Source organism: Conger conger, chromosome 6, assembly GCF_963514075.1.
Source record: "Conger conger chromosome 6, fConCon1.1, whole genome shotgun sequence".
Classification (NCBI taxonomy): domain Eukaryota; kingdom Metazoa; phylum Chordata; class Actinopteri; order Anguilliformes; family Congridae; genus Conger; species Conger conger.
Window position 1 is genome coordinate 64398215 of NC_083765.1, and position 21877 is coordinate 64420091.

At 42.9% G+C, this 21877-nt stretch overlaps 1 protein-coding gene across 2 annotated transcripts; it reads left to right on the plus strand.

Moving 5' to 3' along the window:
* Positions 1-4922: 4922 nt before the first annotated feature.
* Positions 4923-21513, plus strand: nod2 (nucleotide-binding oligomerization domain containing 2). Of its 2 annotated transcripts, XM_061247083.1 has the most exons (11): positions 4923-5145; positions 6280-6784; positions 7214-7334; positions 8897-10658; positions 12718-12801; positions 13669-13752; positions 15607-15690; positions 17028-17111; positions 18004-18087; positions 20136-20219; positions 21016-21513. In XM_061247083.1, the coding sequence occupies exons 2-11, from the start codon at positions 6299-6301 to the stop codon at positions 21086-21088; spliced, it is 2946 nt and encodes a 981-aa protein (XP_061103067.1). In that variant the 5' UTR covers positions 4923-5145; positions 6280-6298; the 3' UTR covers positions 21089-21513. The 2 variants fall into 2 exon arrangements, with proteins under 2 accessions (XP_061103067.1, XP_061103068.1); XM_061247084.1 differs by lacking the exon at positions 18004-18087.
* Positions 21514-21877: the final 364 nt, after the last annotated feature.

Genomic DNA, 21877 nt, shown 5'->3' on the forward strand with positions numbered 1-21877 from the left:
ATATAAATAACCTACACTACATTACGCCAGGGAAATAGCCTACAAAACATCTGCGTGCAGCATGGATGGCAATGTAAAAGTCCCACGTGAAACATCTTGGAGAAACTGCTAAAAAGTCAAATGCTCGGTTTGCTATTTGCTGGGACTATTTTTTTGTCCAATAAAAACCAATCAATGGGCATTTATCAAACATGAGCCAAACAAAATTCACTGTAAATCTGTTGGAAATGCATTTGCACAAATAATGTAGGATTTATCAAAGTTCTCAGACATCAGTTTCTTGTAGGAGCCGAAAGAACTTCACGAGTCTCAGCTGTTCGTATTGTGTGCGGAAATGAAAGAGCATGGTTGTAAAGTGTGTTTTATTTTATTATTCCATTCATTAATTTTTTTTTTGATTTTGAGTGGAAAAGTTTTTTAATAAGCCAATTGATTGTTATAATTGCTATCATATAAAAACGCAACAGGATTCAACATAAAAATGGGTGAAGTTTCATTCTGGTAATCCTGATGAAGTAATGCTTAAGCGGGGTTTAATATAAATTCCATAAAACATGGAAAAAGTTTGCTATAAATAGGGTGTAGCCTGCTTAGGCCGTCGTTTATATGTCTGGTCTCTCTTTACATTACTTTAGCCCATTCGAAGATTTGGGGCATGGTGTAGCCTACTTCAGAAAAAAACGCATATTCAAATACCGAGCCGATTAGTAAGGCTCACAGAAGAAACAACGAACAATTCACATTAAGTTCACGTTCAAACATCATCGTATAGAAGTGGCATGGCATGTGGGCCTTTCATTTGTTAAGAAGTTTTGTTTTTTGCCTCACGTTTAATTTCCGAGGTTGACGTGAACCGTTTTTCTCCAATCGGAAGGTGGTAATTTGGTAAATCCAATATAATGTGACGCCAGCATTAGACTCTCTTTACATTACGTTTAAAAGTATTGTTTTAATAGAAGATTAAAGCATGGCTTACTTCCAGAACACGGTCAGGTGCTTTCCGTCCTCAGCTTCTAGTGGACTGGCACAGGACAGTGAAAATATATCGCTCCTTGATAATCCCAGACAGTAACGACTCTCCTATAACTTTGCCTCCAGTTTTATGTCAAACCATTTGTGTTTTGCCCTTTCCACATTTTATACTGTTTTTATTCCAGTCCTATGTGGTGTATACATGGTTTATGTAGTCTATATAAACAAAAATAGGCTAATTACTAATATTTAGATGTTAGTTTGGATGAAAAGAAGGAAGCCTGCATACTGATATGCTCCTTACACACCTTTATTGTAGACAACGGAATAAACAACGGGCAATAACTGCGACAGTCAAAGTTTATTATAAGAAAACATGGCGTAGAAGATGTTAAGTCCTAAATAAGTTTTCATATATATTGTCATGTTCGCAAAGACAAGTTACAAAGTAGCTGTAGCACATAGTCAATCAGATCTTGTGTAGTATTTTAAAACGACACTCTCATCTTTTCTCTGCCATCTCTTTAAATTGCCTGGTATTTTAGGGGCGTCAGTTTATGCAAATTATTTTTTGGCAACGCTTTTTATTTACAATTGATTGGTAATTATCAACATACACATGGATACCAAAAAAAGCTGTCTACTCCTGTTTCATGAATCCCACGCAAATGTTTAGTTCATTTCCGATCACACATACATTTGCACACGGATTTCTGAAAATATTGATAAATGAGGCCCAGTGTGCCATGTTGAATTTACACACTCTGTTCTTATTGTCGGATATGACCCACTCATTTCCGGTAATTATTAATAATTCTACAAACAATAATGTTGCCCGGGAATAACCTATAAACATTATAACCACTGTAGCATATCCTTGATTTCTTTTGTGTAATGAAACCCAACAGTGGGACTTGTTGAATTTATGCATGCATGCTCCCAACCAAATCAGAATCAGAATCAGAATCAGAATCACTTTATTCGCCCTGTAGTTTTTACGTACAAGGAATTTGCTGTGGTTAGTGGGTGCATGCAGACAACATAAATAATACCAAAAAAATAGAAACATAGACATAAAAGAAGGTGGAATGTGATGTAGGATATAAATAAAAAATAAATAAATAAATAAATATTTACAACACAACATGTGAAGTATGTGAAGTATTGTTAAAGCGCAAGATATAAAATATAAAGTTTATGGCAGCAATTACAGCCTCAAGTCTTTTTGAATATGATGCCACAAGCTTGGCACACCTATCTTTGGGCAGTTTCACCCATTCCTCTTTGCAGCACCTCTCAAGCTCCATCAGGTTGGATGGGGAGCGTTGGTGCACAGCCATTTTCGGATCTCTCCAGAGATGTTCAATTGGATTCAAGTCTGGGCTCTGGCTGGGCCACTCAAGGACATTCACAGAGTTGTCCTGAAGCCACTCCTTTGATATCTTGGCTGTGTGCTTAGGGTTGTTGCCCTGCTGGAAGATGAACCGTCACCCCAGTCTGAGGTCAAGAGTGCTCTGGAGCAAGTTTTCATCCAGGATGTCTCTGTACATTGCTGCATTCATCTTTCCCTCAATCCTGACTAGTCTCCCAGTTCCTGCCGCTCAAAAACATCCCCACAGCATGATGCTGCCACCACCATGCTTCACTGTAGGGATGGTATTGACCAGGTGATGAGCGGTGCCTGGTTTCCTCCAAACATGATGCCTGGCATTCACGCCAAAGAGTTCAATCTTTGTCTCATCAGACCAGAGAATTTTGTTTCTCATGGTCTGAGAGTCCTTCAGGTGCAAACTCCAGGCGGGCTGCCATGTGCCTTTTACTAAGGAGTGGCTTCCGTCTGGCCACTCTACCATACAGGCCTGATTGGTGGATTCCTGCAGAGATGGTTGTCCTTCTGGAAGGTTCTCTCTTTTGGAAAAAGGCTGTAACATAACAAAATGTGGAAAAGTGAAGCGCTGTGAATACTTTCCGGATGCACTGTATGTGACAAATACATAAAACACTTACCATAATAGTCACAAAGCTTACCTACTGTATGTGGGTCTGTAATATATTGTTACAGAACAGTATGAATTACAGGAATTTGTTAATGGCCTTACACTAGGGAATTGCATAACTTTTTCTACCCTCGCTCTTCAAAGTGGAAGGAAGATCACTTTCATGGGGACGAACACCACTACTGTTGTAAAGGTAGTCATCGAAAACACCATCTGCCTGAAAGATATTCAACAAGAAATAATACAGGACAGTGAAGTGGTCCACAAGATTCAACACTGTAGTTTGGCTACAGCTGACCATGGCCGGAGCCGGAGAGCCATCAGCTCTGTCCAAAGTGCCCTGTGAGAGGAACTCTGGAGTTAACCAGACACTATTTCAGTTCGTACAAGTAACTGCGTGTATTCCATGCATTGCAGACATGATGCTGTCAACAACACAACTGCCTACTATAATTTCCTTAGAAGATGATGGACCTTGATGGCCAGACCTACCCATTAATAGAGAGAGAGGAATGTAATTGGTCAGCATGCCAGTGTCAATGTCCCAGGTTAACAATGAGGCAACATGACCATCTGTGCAGCCATCTTGAGGAATGGGGTAGTGGTGCTGTACAACTCATTATTGGCATTTGGCAGACGCTCTTATCCAGAGCGATGTACAGTTGATTAGACTAAGCAGGAGACAATCCTCCCCTGGAGCAATGCAGGGTTAAGGGCCTTGCTCAAGGGCCCAACAGCTGTGTGGATCTTATTGTGGCTACACCAGGATTAGAACCACCAACCTTGCATGTGCCAGTCATTTACCTTAACCACTATGCTACAGGCTGCCCCTCCCCCATCCCTTCTTCCACCACCGCCTACTCTGCCTCCTCATTCTTACAGATCTGGCAAGGCTTCCATTCTCTCGCTGCATTCAGGCTCCACTGCTTTCACAAAAACAAATGGGCTTCAGGTGACTCCATTTATTATTGAGTGAACAATTTAGCAATTAGTACATTCTCTCTTAATTATTGTAAAGAACAAAGCAGCACCTTTTAAATGTATTACTATAATTTATGTAGAATGAGGGTTGAAAGATTTGTATCAAGAAAGTTCTGAGATTAATATTATTGCAATAGCTCCCTCATGTGGAGACTAGGCTCAGTTTAAGTCGTTTTTAAAAACTGCATCACCTTAGGTTTCATACATAGTTTAAAATAATTTGTTATTTAGCTGACACTGACTAAGCTGGGAACAAGTCCCCCAGGAGAAATGCAGGGTCTTGCTCAAGGGCCCAACAGCTGTGTCTATCTTACTGAAGCACAAGGACCGGGGCTTGAAGGATCCATGGCAGGGCCCCTGATTGAGAGGACCGGGGCTTGAGAGGACCCATGGCAGGGCCCCTGATTGATTAGCATACTACCTCACCGCTGGTTCCTTCCTGATCACCTGGGGTGGTGCCCCATAGCTCTGTTCTTCTTTGTCAACACCAGATCTCTCAGCCTGGTCATCTCTGCCTCTGGGCTGTGAGGTCACCACTCACCCCCAGCACTTCTGCCAATGGCTTCACTACTGTATGCATGAGTGATTGCCCTTCTATTTTATTGTTATATATATATAAATTTTAGTTTTTGGCATTGCAAAAATATTTTTATGTTTGTAATATTTTGTCAATGAGTAATCCTCGTGTACGTTCCTTAACAGGTTTAACTAGTCAATCCTGGGTCTGGTTCCTGGGTCTGGTTCCTGGGTCTGGTTCTTGGGTCTGGTTCCTGGGTCTGGTTCCTGGGTCTGGTTCCTGGGTCTGGTCCCTGGGTCTGGTTCCTGGGTCTGGTTCCTGGGTCTGGTTCCTCTGTATTTGCCCCACCCTCCGCCCCCATGAACGGAAACCTTATTGACCTTAATGAATAAAGTGTCTTAAAATTCTAAATTGGCATTCTGTAATAAATGTTATGTTGCTGTTTATGACATCCCATGTGTGTTTAAGTAAGTCCCCCATTTTGCCACTTCTACAGAGGCAGGCTTTAAGAGTTGTTTTTTCTTTTTTAGAAACGTTTATAGAATGAGGAAGTAGTCATAGCTGCTGTGAGATACAATTTGTTTGAGAAGTGACACCATTGCGTTCAGGGAGCATTGTGGATTCTGTCTCCTCCAGTTAAATTCATGACTGAAAGTGAACACGACCTTGTTGAGAAAAGTAAGTAAGCTTTTACAATAACCCATGGGGTCTGAGATTTATATAACAATGTTCTAATTTAAGGACCTGTCGATACTAGTTTTTGATGATATGCAATCCTGCTCTGAACTGCGATTTTAGTCAAGCTGCTGGTAAACAGAGAACACTACAGTTCTTCTTAAAGCTTCAACCTTATTTTCTGACAGGTCGTGCTCAACTCCAGATTATGATAAATACATACTCAGAAATACATACTCAGTGAGCACTTTATTAGGTATTCATTAGACTTCATTTTTAGACTTATTGGTCCTCTGCTGCTGTAGCCTATCCACTTAAGAGGTTTGACGCATTTTGTGTTACTGTCACCTTCCTGTCAGCTTTGACCAGTCTGGCCCTTCTCCACTGACATCTCTCATTAACAAGGCGTTTTTGACCCCAGAACTGCTGCTGACTGAATGTTTTTTAGTTTTTTGCACCATGAAAAAAACTTCTCTGCAAGCTCTAGAGATCAGCACTCTTTCTGGCATCAACAATCATTCCACAGTCAAAGTCATTTACATCACATTTCTTCCCTGAAAAACAGCTGAAGCTCTTGACCAAGCCTGCATGCTTTTATGCATTTAGTTACTGCCACATAATTGGCTGATTAGATATTTGCATTACCTAATATCTAATAAAGTGCTCAGTGAGTGAATGTGTGCAATAGTATGTACCCATTGTTAATGAATCACGTCAGTAAGCAAATGATTTTGCTTTGCTATATACTTTGAGAGACAATGTATTTTTTTTATATTGGGGTTTATCTTTCGGGTTAAATGATAGATATGATTGATTTTCTATATAGTATAGAATTATATCTATGTGGTCTGAAAGTGTGGCCACATGGTCATTGAAACGTTTGAATTCATTTGAAACTATTTGTTGAATGCATTATAGTTTCAGAGAACTACAAATTCTTGTACTTCTCTCCATGATCATGTAATGAAGCTTGACAAAGATGTCTGCATAGGCCTGAATTACTCTGAGCTGAAGTACTCTGAGCTGAATTACTCTGAGCTGAATTACTCTGAGCTGAATTACTATGAGCTGAAGTACTCTGAGCTGAATTACACTTGAGCTGAATTACTCTGAGCGGAATTCCTCCTGGACACACAGGGCTGGCGAAGGATGAGGCATGGGTGCGCTGCGGTTGGTCCAGGGGCAGAGGGAGGAGCTGCTCCAGGCCCTCTGCCTCGGGGGATCTGTCGAGGGGCTGGAGAGCGTGATGGACCTGCTGCTGGCCTGGGGCCTGCTAGCCTGGGAGGACTACCAGGGCCTGAGTGTGCCAGGCCAGGCTTTGAGCTCCAGAGTCAGGGGGCTGCTGGACCTGGTGTGCATCAAGGGAGAGTCCGCCTGCGGCTTGCTCCTGGCAGCCTGTAGCCGGGTCTTCCCAGAGGCCCGGAGAGCAGCCCTGTCATTGGGAGGCTGCGAGCCGCCCCAGGAGGGGGGAGAGGCTGGCCCCATGCCCGCTGCCCAGGCCCTGAGGAGCCGCAGACCGCTCCTGGTGAGGAGCCTGCGGAGGGGCATCAGCGCGGCCCTGCGAGCCCTGCTCCAGTCTGGGGACTTCACCACCTGCGACTGCGAGGAGGTGCAGCTGCTCCTCTACACACCATCGCAGCAGGCAAGAGGTCCCCACTTCCCCCCGACAGGAGGTCACAGATAGATATGGGATCGCAGTACAGCAGGAGACATGGCTGGAAACCCAACGGGGGCTATGTGTGGGATTTGTATATGGGTGTGTTGTCGGTCCTTTGGGCGGCTCCACAGTCACAACATAAAAAGGCTTTGCGGATAGTTTCAGCCGCAGAGTAGCTGAGTTGACACTGATGGAACCGGCGGAACCACATTCAGTAGCAATGAGCAATCGCTATTTCCTGTCTTTGTATAACTCTTCATTGACTTCCACGTTAACCTAACCAGTCCTCCACATCAGTTCTCTGCTTTGAATGCTTCCCAGTCAAAATCTTTTTTTTAAATGAAAAAGCAAAATAATCAAGGGACCTTACAGTAACTATAATCTGAATATTAGAAATAAACTTTTGTTACACAGGCAAGACGTCTACTGGACCTGGTACAGTCAAAAGGGGAATCTGCAGCAACTATTCTGTTACAGCACATCCAGAAGTCTGAAGGCAGCCCGTCAGCACCTGAAAAGGAGGAACATCCTGCAGGTACTTACTCACATGGGCGTTGACCATCCTTGAAGCATTTTGGCTGAAATGTTTTTTAAGAACTCTATCTATCAGGCAGACACAGTTATCAGTTAACAGCGTCTATGCTGTTAAAATAGCAAAATGGCTGTGCGCCCATGTGGACTGCCAGGTTGGTCGTAAAACTTGGGTTTAAATCATGTTGCAGTTTCATTGCTATTTTGTAATATAATAATGTGCCTACATATGCAGGTTCCCAACATGCATACACACTGTTACACACACAGGGGCACACACAAACATGCATAAAAAAATCAAGATTATAATGTGAAAGATGAAAGGCATACTGCTCCTTTTCTATGACTTCACAAAAGATACACATATGCCCCCTTTCTCAACCCCTGCCTACACCCCCAAGATGAAGCTCACCCACCTATAAAACAAGGCATTTTATTCTGGCTAGCTGTCGGTAGCTTTGTTGCTAGAGTAATAATGTCTTTCAAAAATACAGCTCCAGTGCGTTTCACTGTGACGCACGGCAGGTGTGCTGGAGTTTGTGCATTAGTGACAAGATGACTGCTGAGTGGTATAGATCAACCAAGAGACAATCTTTGCTCCTGCTAAAAATACCTTTAATTTTTGCTTACCATATGTCTAGTTACAAGCAAACAATGTATGTTTTTCCCATTTTTTAGTTTGGCAGTAGAGCAAATGACTGACACGTTACTGTTGCAACAAAGAGGTGGAATAAAAGAAAAGTGTGTTATTTACAGTATTACACAGTGTTATTTATGGGTAACTGAGAAATGAGAAAAAGGAAGAGAAATATGTGACGTGCAAAAACAACCACAGTGGGACAATTTCTGTTTGTTGGCTCTCTACTCTAGCACATTAGATTTGAAATTAAACAATGAATGAGGTTAATATGCAGACTTTCACCTTTAATTTGACATCCATATCAGGTGATCCGTTTGTGAATGACATCCCTTTCTATTCATAGTCCCCCAAAACTGTTCCAAGTAGATTTTTTTGGTAAGCCTATTGTTTTGCCTGTGACCCTGACTGTTTTCTTCTTACATTATTTCTCAGTCTCATAATGGCTTCCTCGTGTTCATGCCAAGAAAAGACTCCAAAGGCAATCAAAAGCCTGGAATCAAGACTAGATACTGAAAGCTTTCTTATGCTCGCAGGAAGCATTTGGACCTGTTGAGCGGTGGATGACTTCAGAGCGCATTCCTTTTAAATCATTTTGTAATAATCTTTACAATCTAGCTACATGCGTGGCCCCTTCAGCATATTGGTATAATGGCTTCTTTGACTGTTGCTGGGTTAATAAGACTAATAAGACAAGCCAATTTGACTTGTTAAACAGCAATTCTGTTGAAGGATATACACTCAGTGACCACTTAGGCAGACCTGTACACCAGCTTGTTACTGTCCAGTTCTGTGAAGGGCCACAACCACTGCTCTACAGGGGATAAAAATACATTTTCAGGTCTCAGGAGGATTTCTTGCAATATAAATTCCACCTTGTTCAGTAACCGTGTAGTCTGCTGTATTGAACTATATCTGTACCATTGCAGAATGCCTGTTGTACCAGAAGAAACTGAAAAGTTCACTGTCTGCCCAGTCACACTTCCTCAGCACGTACGGTGGCACGGGGAACCTGTCTCTGGACGACATCTACACCGAGGCACTGCTGGAGGTGGCGCAGGGCTCCGGCGAGGCCCAGCAGCCCCTGGGCCTGGAGGACATCCTGGGGCAGGCGGGCACGCTGAACGAGGAGGCGGACACGGTGCTGGTGAGCGGCGAGGCAGGCTGTGGGAAGAGCACCATGCTGCAGCGGCTGCTCCAGCTCTGGGCCCGGGGCGCGGCCCTGCAGGACTACCTCTTCCTCTTCTCCTTCAACTGCCGGCAGCTAAGCGCAGAGGAGCGTGAGGTCTCCCTCAGGGACCTGCTGTTCACGCAGTGCTGCTGGCCGGACCGGGGTCAGGACACCATCTTCCAGTACATCCTGGACCACCCGCACAAGGTGCTCTTCACCTTTGACGGCGTGGACGAGTTCAGGCTGGGTTTCTCAGATGTGCATCGGGTTTGCTGCCCCACGCAGTGTGCCCCAGTGCCCATGCTGCTCTTCAACCTGCTGCAGGGCTCCCTGATGAAGGGCATGCGGAAGGTGGCCACCAGCCGGCCCGTGGCTGTGACCCCCGCCCTGAAGAAGTACCTCCGCAAGGAGGTCCTGCTGAAGGGCTTTTCCACGGAGGGGATAGACTGCTTCATCAGGAAGCACCACGGCAACCCCTCTGTGGCTAATCATGTCCTGGAGGCTCTGCAGAGCAACACAGCACTGTTTTGCCTCTGTCACATCCCCGTCTTCTGCTGGATCGTCTCCCAGTGCAGCGGAGAGCTCCTGGGTGGCGGAAGGAGCCCTCAAACTACCACGGACATTTACCTCATGGTCCTGCAGCACTTCTTCCAGCGCTGCTCGTCCAGCCGGGCCCGGCTGGGCTCGGACTGGGTGCAGGAACGTGTGGGCACCGTCATGCGCCTTGGCCGGGTGGCGATGGGTGGCCTGAGGTCCTCTTGCTTCGTTTTCTCTGGAGCGGAGCTTCAGAGGTACGGAGTGACAGAAGAGGACATCTGCACCGGGTTCCTAATTCACACCAAGGACCACTCCTCTCCAGAGAGCAGACACTACGAATTCCGCCACGTCACCATGCAGTGCTTCTTTGCTGCACTCTTCATTGTCTTGAATAACGATATTGGCAGCTCTACCATTCAAAGCCTCTTCTACCCTCAGCACCAGCAGGAGTCAGTTCTGGCCAAAGTATGCTTCGGGCCCTGCCTGTCTGCTGGTTCCCCGAAGAGGGGTGCACAGGAAGCTGAAAGGCTGAACCTGGAGATAACCGCTACCTTTGTGTGTGGGCTGCTGTCCCAGAGGCACCGTAAGCTTCTCCTGCAGGCCTGCCCCGCCCCCACTCTGGACAGAAAGTGCAGGCAAGTGGTGAGAGCCCTATCCAAGGGCATGCAGAGGCACTTCAAATCAATCCCCCAGCCTATTCAGGGTGAGAAAAAGAGCATGCACGCGATGCCGGAGTTTGTCTGGCTGATTAAGTGCATATATGAAATGCAGGATGTCGCTGTCGCTAAGGATGCCCTGGCCAGGCTTGAGGTGGAGCACCTGAAGCTGACCTACTGCAACATCGGACCAGTGGAGTGCACCGCCCTGGCATACGTGTTACAGCACCTGCGGACCTCTGTGGGACTTCAGCTCGACAACAACTCTGTGGCCGATGTCGGTGTGGAGCAACTGCTGCCCTGTCTGGAAATCTGTCACTCAATATAGTACGAGTACAAATACCCTGTTTTGCTATATTGATTTCTCATTTACATTTTTACATTTTAGCCATTTGGCAGACTTTGGCCAAATCGCTTTGGATTAAAAGCAAGTGCATAGGTTCTTCCACAAGTTAAAGCATCACATCCATAACCAGTAAAATACATATGAAGTGCTGTTCTAAACATACATTCATAATTTTTTGGGTTAGACAAGAGGGATATAGGGTGTGGGGGGGGGAAATCAGGAGGTTTTTAGGTGTGTATTTAGTCTGCGTCAAAATAGGGGGAGGGATTCTGCTGTCCTGACAGTGGTAGGCAAGTCATTCCACCACTGAGGAACCAGAACGGAAAACAGGCGTGAACGTGCAGCTCGACCGCCAGGTGCTCGTAGTGAGGGAACCATAAGGCGACCAGAGCTGGCAGACCGGAGTGGTCTAGCTGGGGAGTAGGCAGTGATCAGGGATTGTATGTAAGGTGGGGCAGTTCCCTTAGCAGCCTGAAATGCCAACACTAGGGCCTTGAATCGGATGCGTGCGGCAATAGGAAGCCAGTGAAGGCCAATGCGGAGTGGGGTGACATGAGCCGGCCTGGGCTGACTGGTGATCAGGCGGGCTGCAGCATTCTGGACCAGCTGGTGGGGCTTGATGGCACAACCTGGGAGACCGGCTAGGAGGGAGTTGCAGTAATCCAGACAGGAAATGACGAGCGCCTGGACTAGGAGCTGGGTGGCTTTCTCCGTCAGGAGATGATGGATACAGCGTATATTGTAGAGGAAGAACCTGCAGGTTCTGATAGTGGAGGATACTTGTGGAGCCAGGGTGAGGCAGTTATCAAGAGTCACCCCAAGATTCTTTGCCGTGTGGGAGAAGGAAACTACAAAGTCCTCAACAGTCAGTGAGAGGTCGATTGTCGGAGAGGACTTAGCAGGGATGTAGAGAAGCTCAGTCTTGGCAAGGTTCAGCTTCAGGTGGTGGGAAGTCATCCATGCAGAGATATCAGCCAAGCAGGCAGAGATCTGTGTGGTGACCTGGGTATTGGGGGAAGGAGAGAAAGAGCTGGGTGTCATCGGCGTAAGAATGGTAAGAACAGAACCAACACACATGGTGTATAGAGAGAAGAGGAGAGGACCAAGAACTGAGCCCTGTGGGACTCCAGTTTGTAGGGGGTGGGGGTTAGAGACTGAGCCCCTCCAAGTCACCTGGTAGGAATGACCAGAGAGGTAGGAGGAAAACCAAGCGAGTGCAGACCCTGTGACACCCATCCCAGTGAGTGATGAGAGCAGAATCTCATGGTTGACCTGCAGCCGACAGGTCGAGGAAGATGAGGACAGAGGAGAGGGATTTGGCTTTAGCAGAGTGGAGTGACCTCGAGCAGGGCGGTCTCTGTGGAGTGGTCACTCTTGAAGCCGGACTGGTCGGGATCGTGGAGATTGTTCTAGAGAAGATAAGAGGACAGTTGGGAGCAGACCACCCATTCCAGAGTTTTAGCGAGAAAGGGAAGAAAAGAGACAGGCCGGTAGTTGTTCAGAGCAGAGGGGTCAAGAGTAGGTTTTTTGAGCAGGGGAGTGACTCTGGCCCTCTTCAGGGAAGAGGGCATGGTGCCGGAAGAGAGGGAGGTGTTGATTAGAGAGGAGAGAAAAAGGAGAACATCATTTGAGATAGATTGTGGAAGGGGAGAGGGGATAGGGAGTAAGGAGTTTCAAGGGATGTAAGGAGTTTCAAATTATTTTTCATTATTACAGTAATAACCTTTATTTATCCAGGAAGTCCTTTGACATGAACATCCCTTTTTCATGATCACTGGCCAAGATAGCTGCTGCAAAATGTATGATAAAACACAAGTCAACACAATAATACTGATTCAAAGTAAATGATACTTAATCATCATTTCTTCAATACTTACAGCTTTATACATTGATATTGTATAAATATGTATGCTGTGTACGTAAGTCACTCAGGATAAGAGCATCTGATAGACAAGTAAATTGTCTGAATATACAGAATATAATGTATATAGCAAAATCCATCAAAATGGGATTTGTTAACTTCCTTCTATGATTCACCAGTCTCAGGCACAATAACATATCAGATGAGGGAATCCGCAAACTGATTGACAAGGCTATCCAGTGTGAGAATCTCCAGAAGATTGGGTGAGTATAACCGTGTGAGTAAATAGTTCAGTCTCAGTACGGGCAGTGGTATACAATGAGGGCCCTTCAAGTACCCATTTTAAATTATATAGTTGACAGAGTCTCTGCTTTGCAGGGCACTGTTACTGAGTGTACCGGCTCAGAGACATGCTTTGTTAGAATGATTTCCACTTCATTCCATGAAATGTGTTGAAATAGATTGTTGAAATACCCTTGCAGCAAAAAATGACTGTACTTCACAGCACAGAAAACTAATGGATAAAAAGTAATTTATTAATACCTACAAAGAGGTTTTGGATACGTTTTTGGACACCTAGATATCCTATGCCAATGAAAAGATTTTAATTCCCACTTGGAAATTAAGAGTTAGTTTCCGTTTTGATTTGTAATAAACTATATGATTTACATGATTTACAGCCATGCACAATTTGATCATTTTAGATAGATTTGGAGATGCTAAAAGACACCAGAGTACACTGCTTACATTGTGCATCATAGATCTTTTGTGGGTTTTCATATCACCCTCAAATTTTGCAAATTTATGAGCCTAAATTATACCTAAATTATGAACGCAAGTCGAAGGAAGATTATTGACCTGATCTGGGCATAAAGAGTTTAAGCAGAGTTAAGTAACACACAATTAAACACTATTAAGTTGATGCATGATTCTTACCCTTGTTATTCACAAAAAACGGTAAACAAACCACTATAAGATTTTCCGTTCTGGTGTTGGTAGTGGTAATTCCCTTTCTGCAATGCAATATATCGTAGTATTATAGTCGTCCATTTTGCAAGGGTGCCACAAAACCTGTCCAGAAAGGTACAAGAGTCAATTTCGAACTTGATATATTTTGTCATTTCTTGCAGTCTATTTAATAACAAGTTAACTGATGCCTGCACAAAGTACTTCGCTGAACTTCTGAAAAGGAAGCAACATTTTCTCTCATTAAGGTAAACACTAAAATTAAACTTTTCTCATTTAGCTCTTCAGGTAATCCCAGATATCCATGATCAAGTTAGAAATGGAAAAAGGGTATTCTGCTTAATATGCTACTTTACTTTATTTAATGAAATACAAAATATTCTCTGTAACAGTTAATTTTTTGTGGAAAATGAATGCCAGGAAATTTGTTTGTCACATTAATGCATTTAAAAACTTGAATATTTTCAGGTAAACCTGGAAATAATCAGAAAGTTTCAGAATTCCGAAACATTTAAAATCAAGCTAAAATCAAGTAAAATGAAGAAATATTTAAGATTCTGCACTATTTCTAGCTCAAATTTAAGCAAATTTGGGGCATTGACAAACTTAACTCCTTTGTACAAAAGGTGAGATTTCCTTGAGTTGTATCCCTTCCATTGAAGTATGCGTTCAGATAACATCTACTCATCAGAGGCTTGATAAAGTAATTCAACTTGTATTCAGTGTTCACCTGTATAAATATGGCTGTGCCTCAAGTTTCCAGCAGATCATTTCTTACTAAGTAACATTGTGACAGTGGAAAAATGGCATCAGAACTAAGTGAAAGTGTCAGAAGTCAAATTGTTATTCTAAGCAAAGAGGGGCTCTCTCAGCGTCAAATCATGGAAAGACTAAAGGTTTCTAGGGGGGAACTGGATTTCTGGTTGTATCCAAAGCACGATCAGGCAGACCAAAAGTGACCACCTGCCAAATGACACCATCAGAACATCAATACATCAAGCTTACTTCCCTGAGAGATTGAAAAACAACTTCATTACAGATACAGAATGTGCTAAATAAAGAAAGAAGTACTCCAATCAGCAAAAGTACTGTCAAAAGAAGGCTGACTTTTAGTGGGCTCAGAGGACAAGTAGCTAAGCCACTTCTCAGGAGGGTAAACAAGCCAAACACTTGGGGTGGGCTAAGAAATACCAGTATTTCACAGTGGATGACTGAAAAGTCAATCCAAGTTTGAGATTCATGGCCGTAACAGAAGGATGTATGTAAGGAGACAAACAGGAAGACAATGATACCGCAGTGAAACATGGTGCTGGGAATATTCAAGTCTGTTTCGCTTACTCTGGAGTTGGACACCTGCACCAAATTGACTAACCCTGACCAAGGAGAAGTGCCACTCCATTCTTCAGGCTATACCCTCTGGTTTGAATCTTCGGAGATGGATTCATACTGCAGCAGGATAATGACCCCAAACACACCTCAAAGCTTTGCACTATTTGAAGACCAAAGATGACCAAGGAGTCCTGACTGTCATGGAATTTCCTCCACAGTCACCTGACTTTTTGCAACACCTGACCAACACCTGACCTCAAACCCATTGAACATTTATGGGGGCACCTGAAGACTGAGAAAGCCAAGCATTCTGTAACATCACAAGAAGCTCTTTGGAGCATTGTGAAATAATTCTGGGATAACATGGATCATCAGGCTTTGCGCAAACTTGTGGAGTCCATGCAAGCAGTCATTAAATCAAAAGGGGGCCATGCCAAATACTAAGATATTCTGAAATTCATATACATTTTTCAAAGAATCAACTTTTTACTTAAATTGTTAAACTGATATTATCATCTGTAATGAAAAAAGTAGTTTTACATTCGAAACAAATGCAAAGTAGAAGTATCTCGACTAGTGGTCTGAGTCTAATAAATACCTAATAATGTACTCATTGAGTGTATATTTGTTTGCGCTCAATCAGAAATGTTTTGCTTGATCATTTTGACTCCATTCTGTAAGCAACGTAGCTGCTGCATCTTAGTAATGGAGAATAGGAGGTATGAATACCAGTTTCCCAATGGCTTTTCTGATTGGCAGGCCTTGTCTTGCAGGCTGGGGAACAATTACCTCACAGCTGAGGGGGCGGAGCAGCTGGCAGAAGGCCTGAGATCAAACAGATCCCTGCAGTTCTTGGGGTGAGAGCATCAATGTTGCTAGCTTTCACTCTTTTAGCCAAACTGTCTGAATTTTGAATTGTCTTATGGGACTAGAAATCCAAGTGATATTTTGCCTTCTTTTGGTTTAATTTTCTTAATGTAAAGAGATAACAAAATATCAATTTCTGAGGGGATATGGCCATATTTGTGTTCTCGTAGTTGTATTAGTTTGTAAGAAGTTTGTTTACATACTTTTGTTTAGCAGAACATTGTTTTTGGTTGATTTTTTAAATCAACATGGTAGCCCTAGACTTGTTGATTGTTACAGTTTTTGATCTCAACCAAAATTAATTTAGTGTGTCATCCAAAATGTATTTTGAATGGTTTAATTTTTAAGGATTTCAGAATTGTTTTTAATGTTGTTGAGCATTTTGAATCAATTCTGGGTATTTTTGGTTTGAGAAATACAAGCATTGTGTTTATATTGTGCATCAGCAGTGTGTTATAGGCTTGTGTTGTTCCATGGTGTGGTATAGACTTGTTGTTCCATGGTGTGGTATAGACTTGTGCTGTTCCATGGTGTGGTATAGGCTTGTTGTTCCATGGTGTGGTATAGACTTGTTGTTCCATGGTGTGGTATAGACTTGTGCTGTTCCATGGTGTGGTATAGACTTGTTGTTCCATGGTGTGGTATAGACTTGTGTTGTTCCATGGTGTGGTATGGACTTGTGTTGTTCCATGGTGTGGTATAGACTTGTTGTTCCATGGTGTGGTATAGACTTGTTGTTCCATGGTGTGGTATGGACTTGTGCTGTTCCATGGTGTGGTATAGGCTTGTTGTTCCATGGTGTGGTATATACTTGTGTTGTTCCATGATGTGGTATAGACTTGTGTTGTTCCATGGTGTGGTATAGACTTGTTGTTCCATGGTGTGGTATGGACTTGTGTTGTTCCATTGTGTGGTATAGACTTGTTGTTCCATGGTGTGGTATATACTTGTTGTTCCATGGTGTGGTATGGACTTGTGTTGTTCCATGGTGTGGTATGGACTTGTGTTGTTCCATTGTGTGGTATAGGCTTGTTGTTCCATGGTGTGGTATAGACTTGTGTTGTTCCATGGTGTGGTATAGACTTGTTGTTCCATGGTGTGGTATAGACTTGTTGTTCCATGGTGTGGTATGGACTTGTGTTGTTCCATGGTGTGGTATGGACTTGTGTTGTTCCATTGTGTGGTAAAGACTTGTTGTTCCATGGTGTAGTATGGACTTGTGTTGTTCCATGGTGTGGTATAGACTTGTGTTGTTCCATGGTGTAGTATAGACTTGTGTTGTTCCATGGTGTGGTATAGACTTGCTGTTTCATGGTGTGGTTCACAGGCTCTGGGGGAACAAGGTCAGAGACCGGGGGGCAGTGGCTCTCGCCCAGGCTCTGCAGGACAGCCCCAGCCTGGTGTGGCTCAGGTAATAAAGCAGCTTTTCTGTTCTGACTCCCCATCATGGTTCAGCTGTTATAATAATGTATTTCTTATGAAGCTGATTGAGCCATGAAATAACTTTTCTGAAAATGTCCAGGTCACTGACAGGGAAAATCCAGAAGTGATATATGGCTTCATAGGGTTCTTCCTTTTCTAGCCCAAAATAGGAAGAAATGGGGACAAACAAAAATGGGGAAGAAACGTGATCTCAGTGACTTTGACCGTGGGATATTTGTTGGTTTGAGTATCTCAAACTGCTGATCTCCTGGGATTTTCATTCACAACAGTCTCTAGAGTTTTCAGAGAATGGTACGAAAGACAAAAAAACATCCAGTGAACAGCAGTTCCTTGGGCAGAAACACCTTGTTAATGAGAGAGGTCAGAGGAGAAGGGCCAGGCTGGCTGGAAGGTGACAGTAACGCAAAAATAACCACACATTACAGAAGTGGTATTCAGAAGAGCATTTCGGAACACACAACGCATCAAACCTCTAAGTGGATAGGCTACTTATTAAGATAAGTCTTCAAAAGAAATCTAATAAATACCTAATGAAGTGCTCTATGTTCTTCAGTGGCCTTCCCAGACACCAGATCTGAATCCAATAGGGCACCTTTGGGATGTGGTAGAATGGGAGATTCGCAGCATGAATGTGTAGCTGACAAATCTGCATTATACAATCATGTCAACATGGAACAGAATCATAAAAAACTAAATTCAACATCTTGTGGAACCCATGCCATGAAGAATTGAAGCTGTTTTGAGAGCAAAGTGGGGCCTACCCAGTACAGTGTTCCTAATAAAGTGCTTAGTGAGTGTATAAAATCTGTGTTTACAAGATATGTTGTAAAAGTGTGATGGCCTTGTGCTGTTTCTCACAGTCTGGTAGACAATGGGATTGGTAATGCTGGGGCGTGTGCTCTAGCTGAACTCATCAGGAGCAGTAAAACACTCGAGGACTTGTGGTAAGTCATTAATCCTGGTCCTAAAGAGTCACTGGTTTCCACCATAATATCAGCAATTCAGACCCAATAAATTAGATGATGTTATTTGTGTAATTAATGTAATTCAGACTGCTTCTAATTAAATGCTTAGTAACAGAACAGTGGATCCTGGGGGTCACACTTTTTAGAGGATAGAGCTGTATTCTGGATTGAGCTAGTGGTCAAATAAGATGCAAAATTGTAATATTCATGAAACCAGACGTTCTGGCATGTGAGACGGGTGCGTGGGGATTGGACCCAAAATGCATGACTCAGAAACAAAGGTTAGATAAAGTCCCGTCAGGGCTTTATTCGGGACGAATCCTAGGAGCGTAGTCAAAACAAGCAATGTCCATACACGTAGATCCAGCCAAACAAATATTAAACAAACAAACAGCACGGTGCCGAGGGAAGAGGCAAACTCGTAGTTGGTAAACGTGCAGGGGGGTCCGGTAGCAGGAGAGCTGTCAGCGGGGCAGATGTACAGGCGGACGGCAGGCAGAGTCGTAGTCGAGGGCGATGCGGAAGTCGAAACCATAAAACAATCAGCGAGGCAAAAGTACAAAGACGGTAGGCGAGGACGTGGTCAAAAACAAACAATGGTCAACGAAACAGAAATCAATAACGATGGTCGGTAAAACAGGCTTGGATCTTAACGTGAATCAATCAGAAAATAATGCTCAAGAGTTGCGTAGTAAAACTAGAGGCAGACAATTTCGCAGTGAACAGTAGCGCGACTGGGCTATAAATGCGGTTGTAGACAGGTGTAGACAATTAGTTAGAGCGTAGCAAGGAAATGGAAAACAGGTGCGATGGATGACTAGTTTAACAAGGAGATTAGTCATCGTTAGTAATAAACCTATCCTGCCCTAGCATTAGTAAATTAGTAAATGACATGCACGAGAAACGTAAGGTAACATGAACACATGATTAGTTTGTTAGTTTCTACCCAATCCTGATCTAGCGTTAGTAGTTTTAGTAAATAGACAAATGGAAACAATTAGGGAGTGAATGACAGAAGGAGAGAGAGAGAAAAGGCGGAACGCAAGGTTTGCGGAAAGACATGTAAAAGTGTATGCATAAACAACGATCAGTTAACGTAACAATAAACATACATCAAAACATAACACAAAGCGAAACTAAGACGATAACCACTCAACATAACCAGGTAATATAATCGTACAAAAAACATAACTAGACATGACAAGAAAATAAATCGTAACGAGACATAACTAAACATGACAAGAAAATAAATCATAACAAAACATAACTAAACAACATGACGAACCTAGACTAACATAATACATGATAAGACAATACAAGACTAATACAAAATGAATAAACATAAAACATGGCGAGACAGACCTGAAACGTGACAGCATGTTTTAGTAATGATATTAAAATATTTACCATACAAACTACTCTGGGTATAATCACTCTTACTTGCATTTCTATAGCAACTAATTGGGGCATTGTAAACTAACAATATCACATTGCTGCTCTACTTCCCTATATCTATGTTTAAATGCCACTCACACATTAGGGCACATATTGTAGAGTGAATGGTGGCAGAAGCTGCTGAAGTAAGCGGTTGCAGTATGGCACAATGAATGGTCATTTAGGATGAGCGTCAAGAACATTCAAAAGGACATCTTCAGTTTAATGCTGTTAATATTATACCATTGAACAATCTGTTTTAATTTAAAATATCATATTTTGCAATATTTGCTTCATATTTTCTTCTCAAACACTTAAAATAATCATAAAAATATTCAATTGTGCGATTGCCAGCAGAGCATGGATAAACAGGAAACAGACTATGGTGTGCACGGAGGGTAACAATACATGGAAACGCTAACAACTTAGACAACACGTAGACAATGAAAAACACAGAGCCTGACATGGGAGAAAAGAAAACCAGGGTTGGAATTGGGTTTGGAGGTCCAGATTTGATGCTGTAGACCAAAGTATGAAATCCCTAAATGTTATATTGCTGAACTCCTTGATCCCCATCTGCTTTGTCTTGACAGGTTAACCAAGAACTGCATCACCAGAGAAGGGGTAGAATATCTACTAAGAGCACTGGAGGAAAACACCACTGTGAAATCAGTCTGGTGAGATGGCCTTTAGTTTATAGTTAAGGGATCATCGAGCATGTAGAGATAGCCAAAGGCTATAGTAGACAAATTGGATATGTAGTAGTTTGCTGTGTGGATGCTGTTTGGTAACTATTAAATGTTGTTTAATACAACAGTCGGTACAGGGCATACAGTAACTCTGGTGATTGTGAATAGTTTCTGCGAGACTGAGCGGAGGGGGTGAGGATGCAGATTACATCACCGGGGGTTCCCCTACGCATTACAGCACATTACCGGGGGAATCCCCTGCACTGTGCGGTTTGTCAACTTGCCACGGTTCATCAGTTAGTGACAGGATCATGCCATAGAGCTTTTCTGCAAGTCTATGGATCCTAAAAGTTTTGAAACTTCACTTCCGCCTGTGGTGGTGTTTGCTGATTTTCGGGAGACCTCTGACCGCTCGGCGGTATCAGACAACTGATGCCAAAGGTAGTCTCCCGGAGCTGCTATTGGACCAAAAAAAATCTGAATCATAGCAACGGTTGGATTCTACTGTGCTTGAGTGGTAAGGTCTGCTTTGATCCACATCTGCTCTTCACAAGAGATGCTGTACATTACCATGCTGAGCTCAAGCATAATGGTCCCCCGCTAACAGTACTCCTGTTCTCTCGATTCACCATGCTTACATGTCCCTAAACTCTACTACACTCACAATAATATTAATAGCAGGACTGACTTGCATGCATAGAAAGGGACTAGATAGGTTTGTGATAATGTTATGTTTTTGAAAATTTGGCCATGCTCCCCTCCCCTTGTTTTCATTACCCTGCAGGTTGAGAGGTAATGAGCTGAGCCCAGAGGAGGTGGAGGAAGTAATCCAGAGAGACAGCCGGGTAGTCTTCTGAGCTTGTTCATCCTCTTTCATTCAGGCTTCATGAACTCATTAATACAGAGTTTGTGCTGTCAATTACCAACCTGTATGGCAGCCGTACTGATCGAGCACAGTGTGTCCTTTGCTCTTGAACCATGAACATAACCTACATTTAAAATATGTGCATATTTTTGTATCCTTTGTGTAGGACTTAAAGAAATAAAGACTGCTTATGCAGTATGTATAGCATTTTGGACATGGAAAGGTTCTCATTTAGTATTTAAAAGTATATTTAGGTAGATGTTTGGCAGATTGAAGAAAACTTTTCCTTTGTCTTTCCTATTGAAATGATTAGAGCATCTTTCAGACCACTGCAATGCTTTGAGGAAGCTTCTTGACTTCACAGCAATGTCATGACAAATAGAGGATAATCTGTGTGGGCAACTATAAAAAAATAAATATTTTGGCTGTACATATTTGTGATACTTCTTTCTCTGGTACAACATATCGTGCTCAGTGATAAATGAGCATAGAAGTTGGTAATCGCTGAGCGTGACGATAGCCCACGGTGGCTAATTAGCTGAACTAGGTCATACTGGCACTGATCATTTTTGCATTTGCATTCACATTTTGACATTTCTTGCATTATGACATTATTTATTTAGGATCATATCTGAATTAGTCCATGCATAATTTAAAATAATACATTTCCATATTATTTAAAACACTTTTTATCTCAGTGGATTAAGAGTTCATTTTCCATTGACATGATGGCTGGGGAATTAGAGGGTTTTTTCTAAATTCTCATTTTAAATGGCAGAAA

Excerpts from the sequence above, each read along its gene's own strand:
- nod2 (XM_061247083.1), top strand. The coding sequence starts at position 6,299 with ATGGGTGCGCTGCGGTTGGTCCAGGGGCAGAGGGAGGAGCTGCTCCAG. Across the intron at positions 13,753-15,606 it reads CAACATTTTCTCTCATTAAG|GCTGGGGAACAATTACCTCA; the intron begins GTAAACACTAAA and ends CTTGTCTTGCAG. Across the intron at positions 15,691-17,027 it reads AGATCCCTGCAGTTCTTGGG|GCTCTGGGGGAACAAGGTCA; the intron begins GTGAGAGCATCA and ends TGTGGTTCACAG.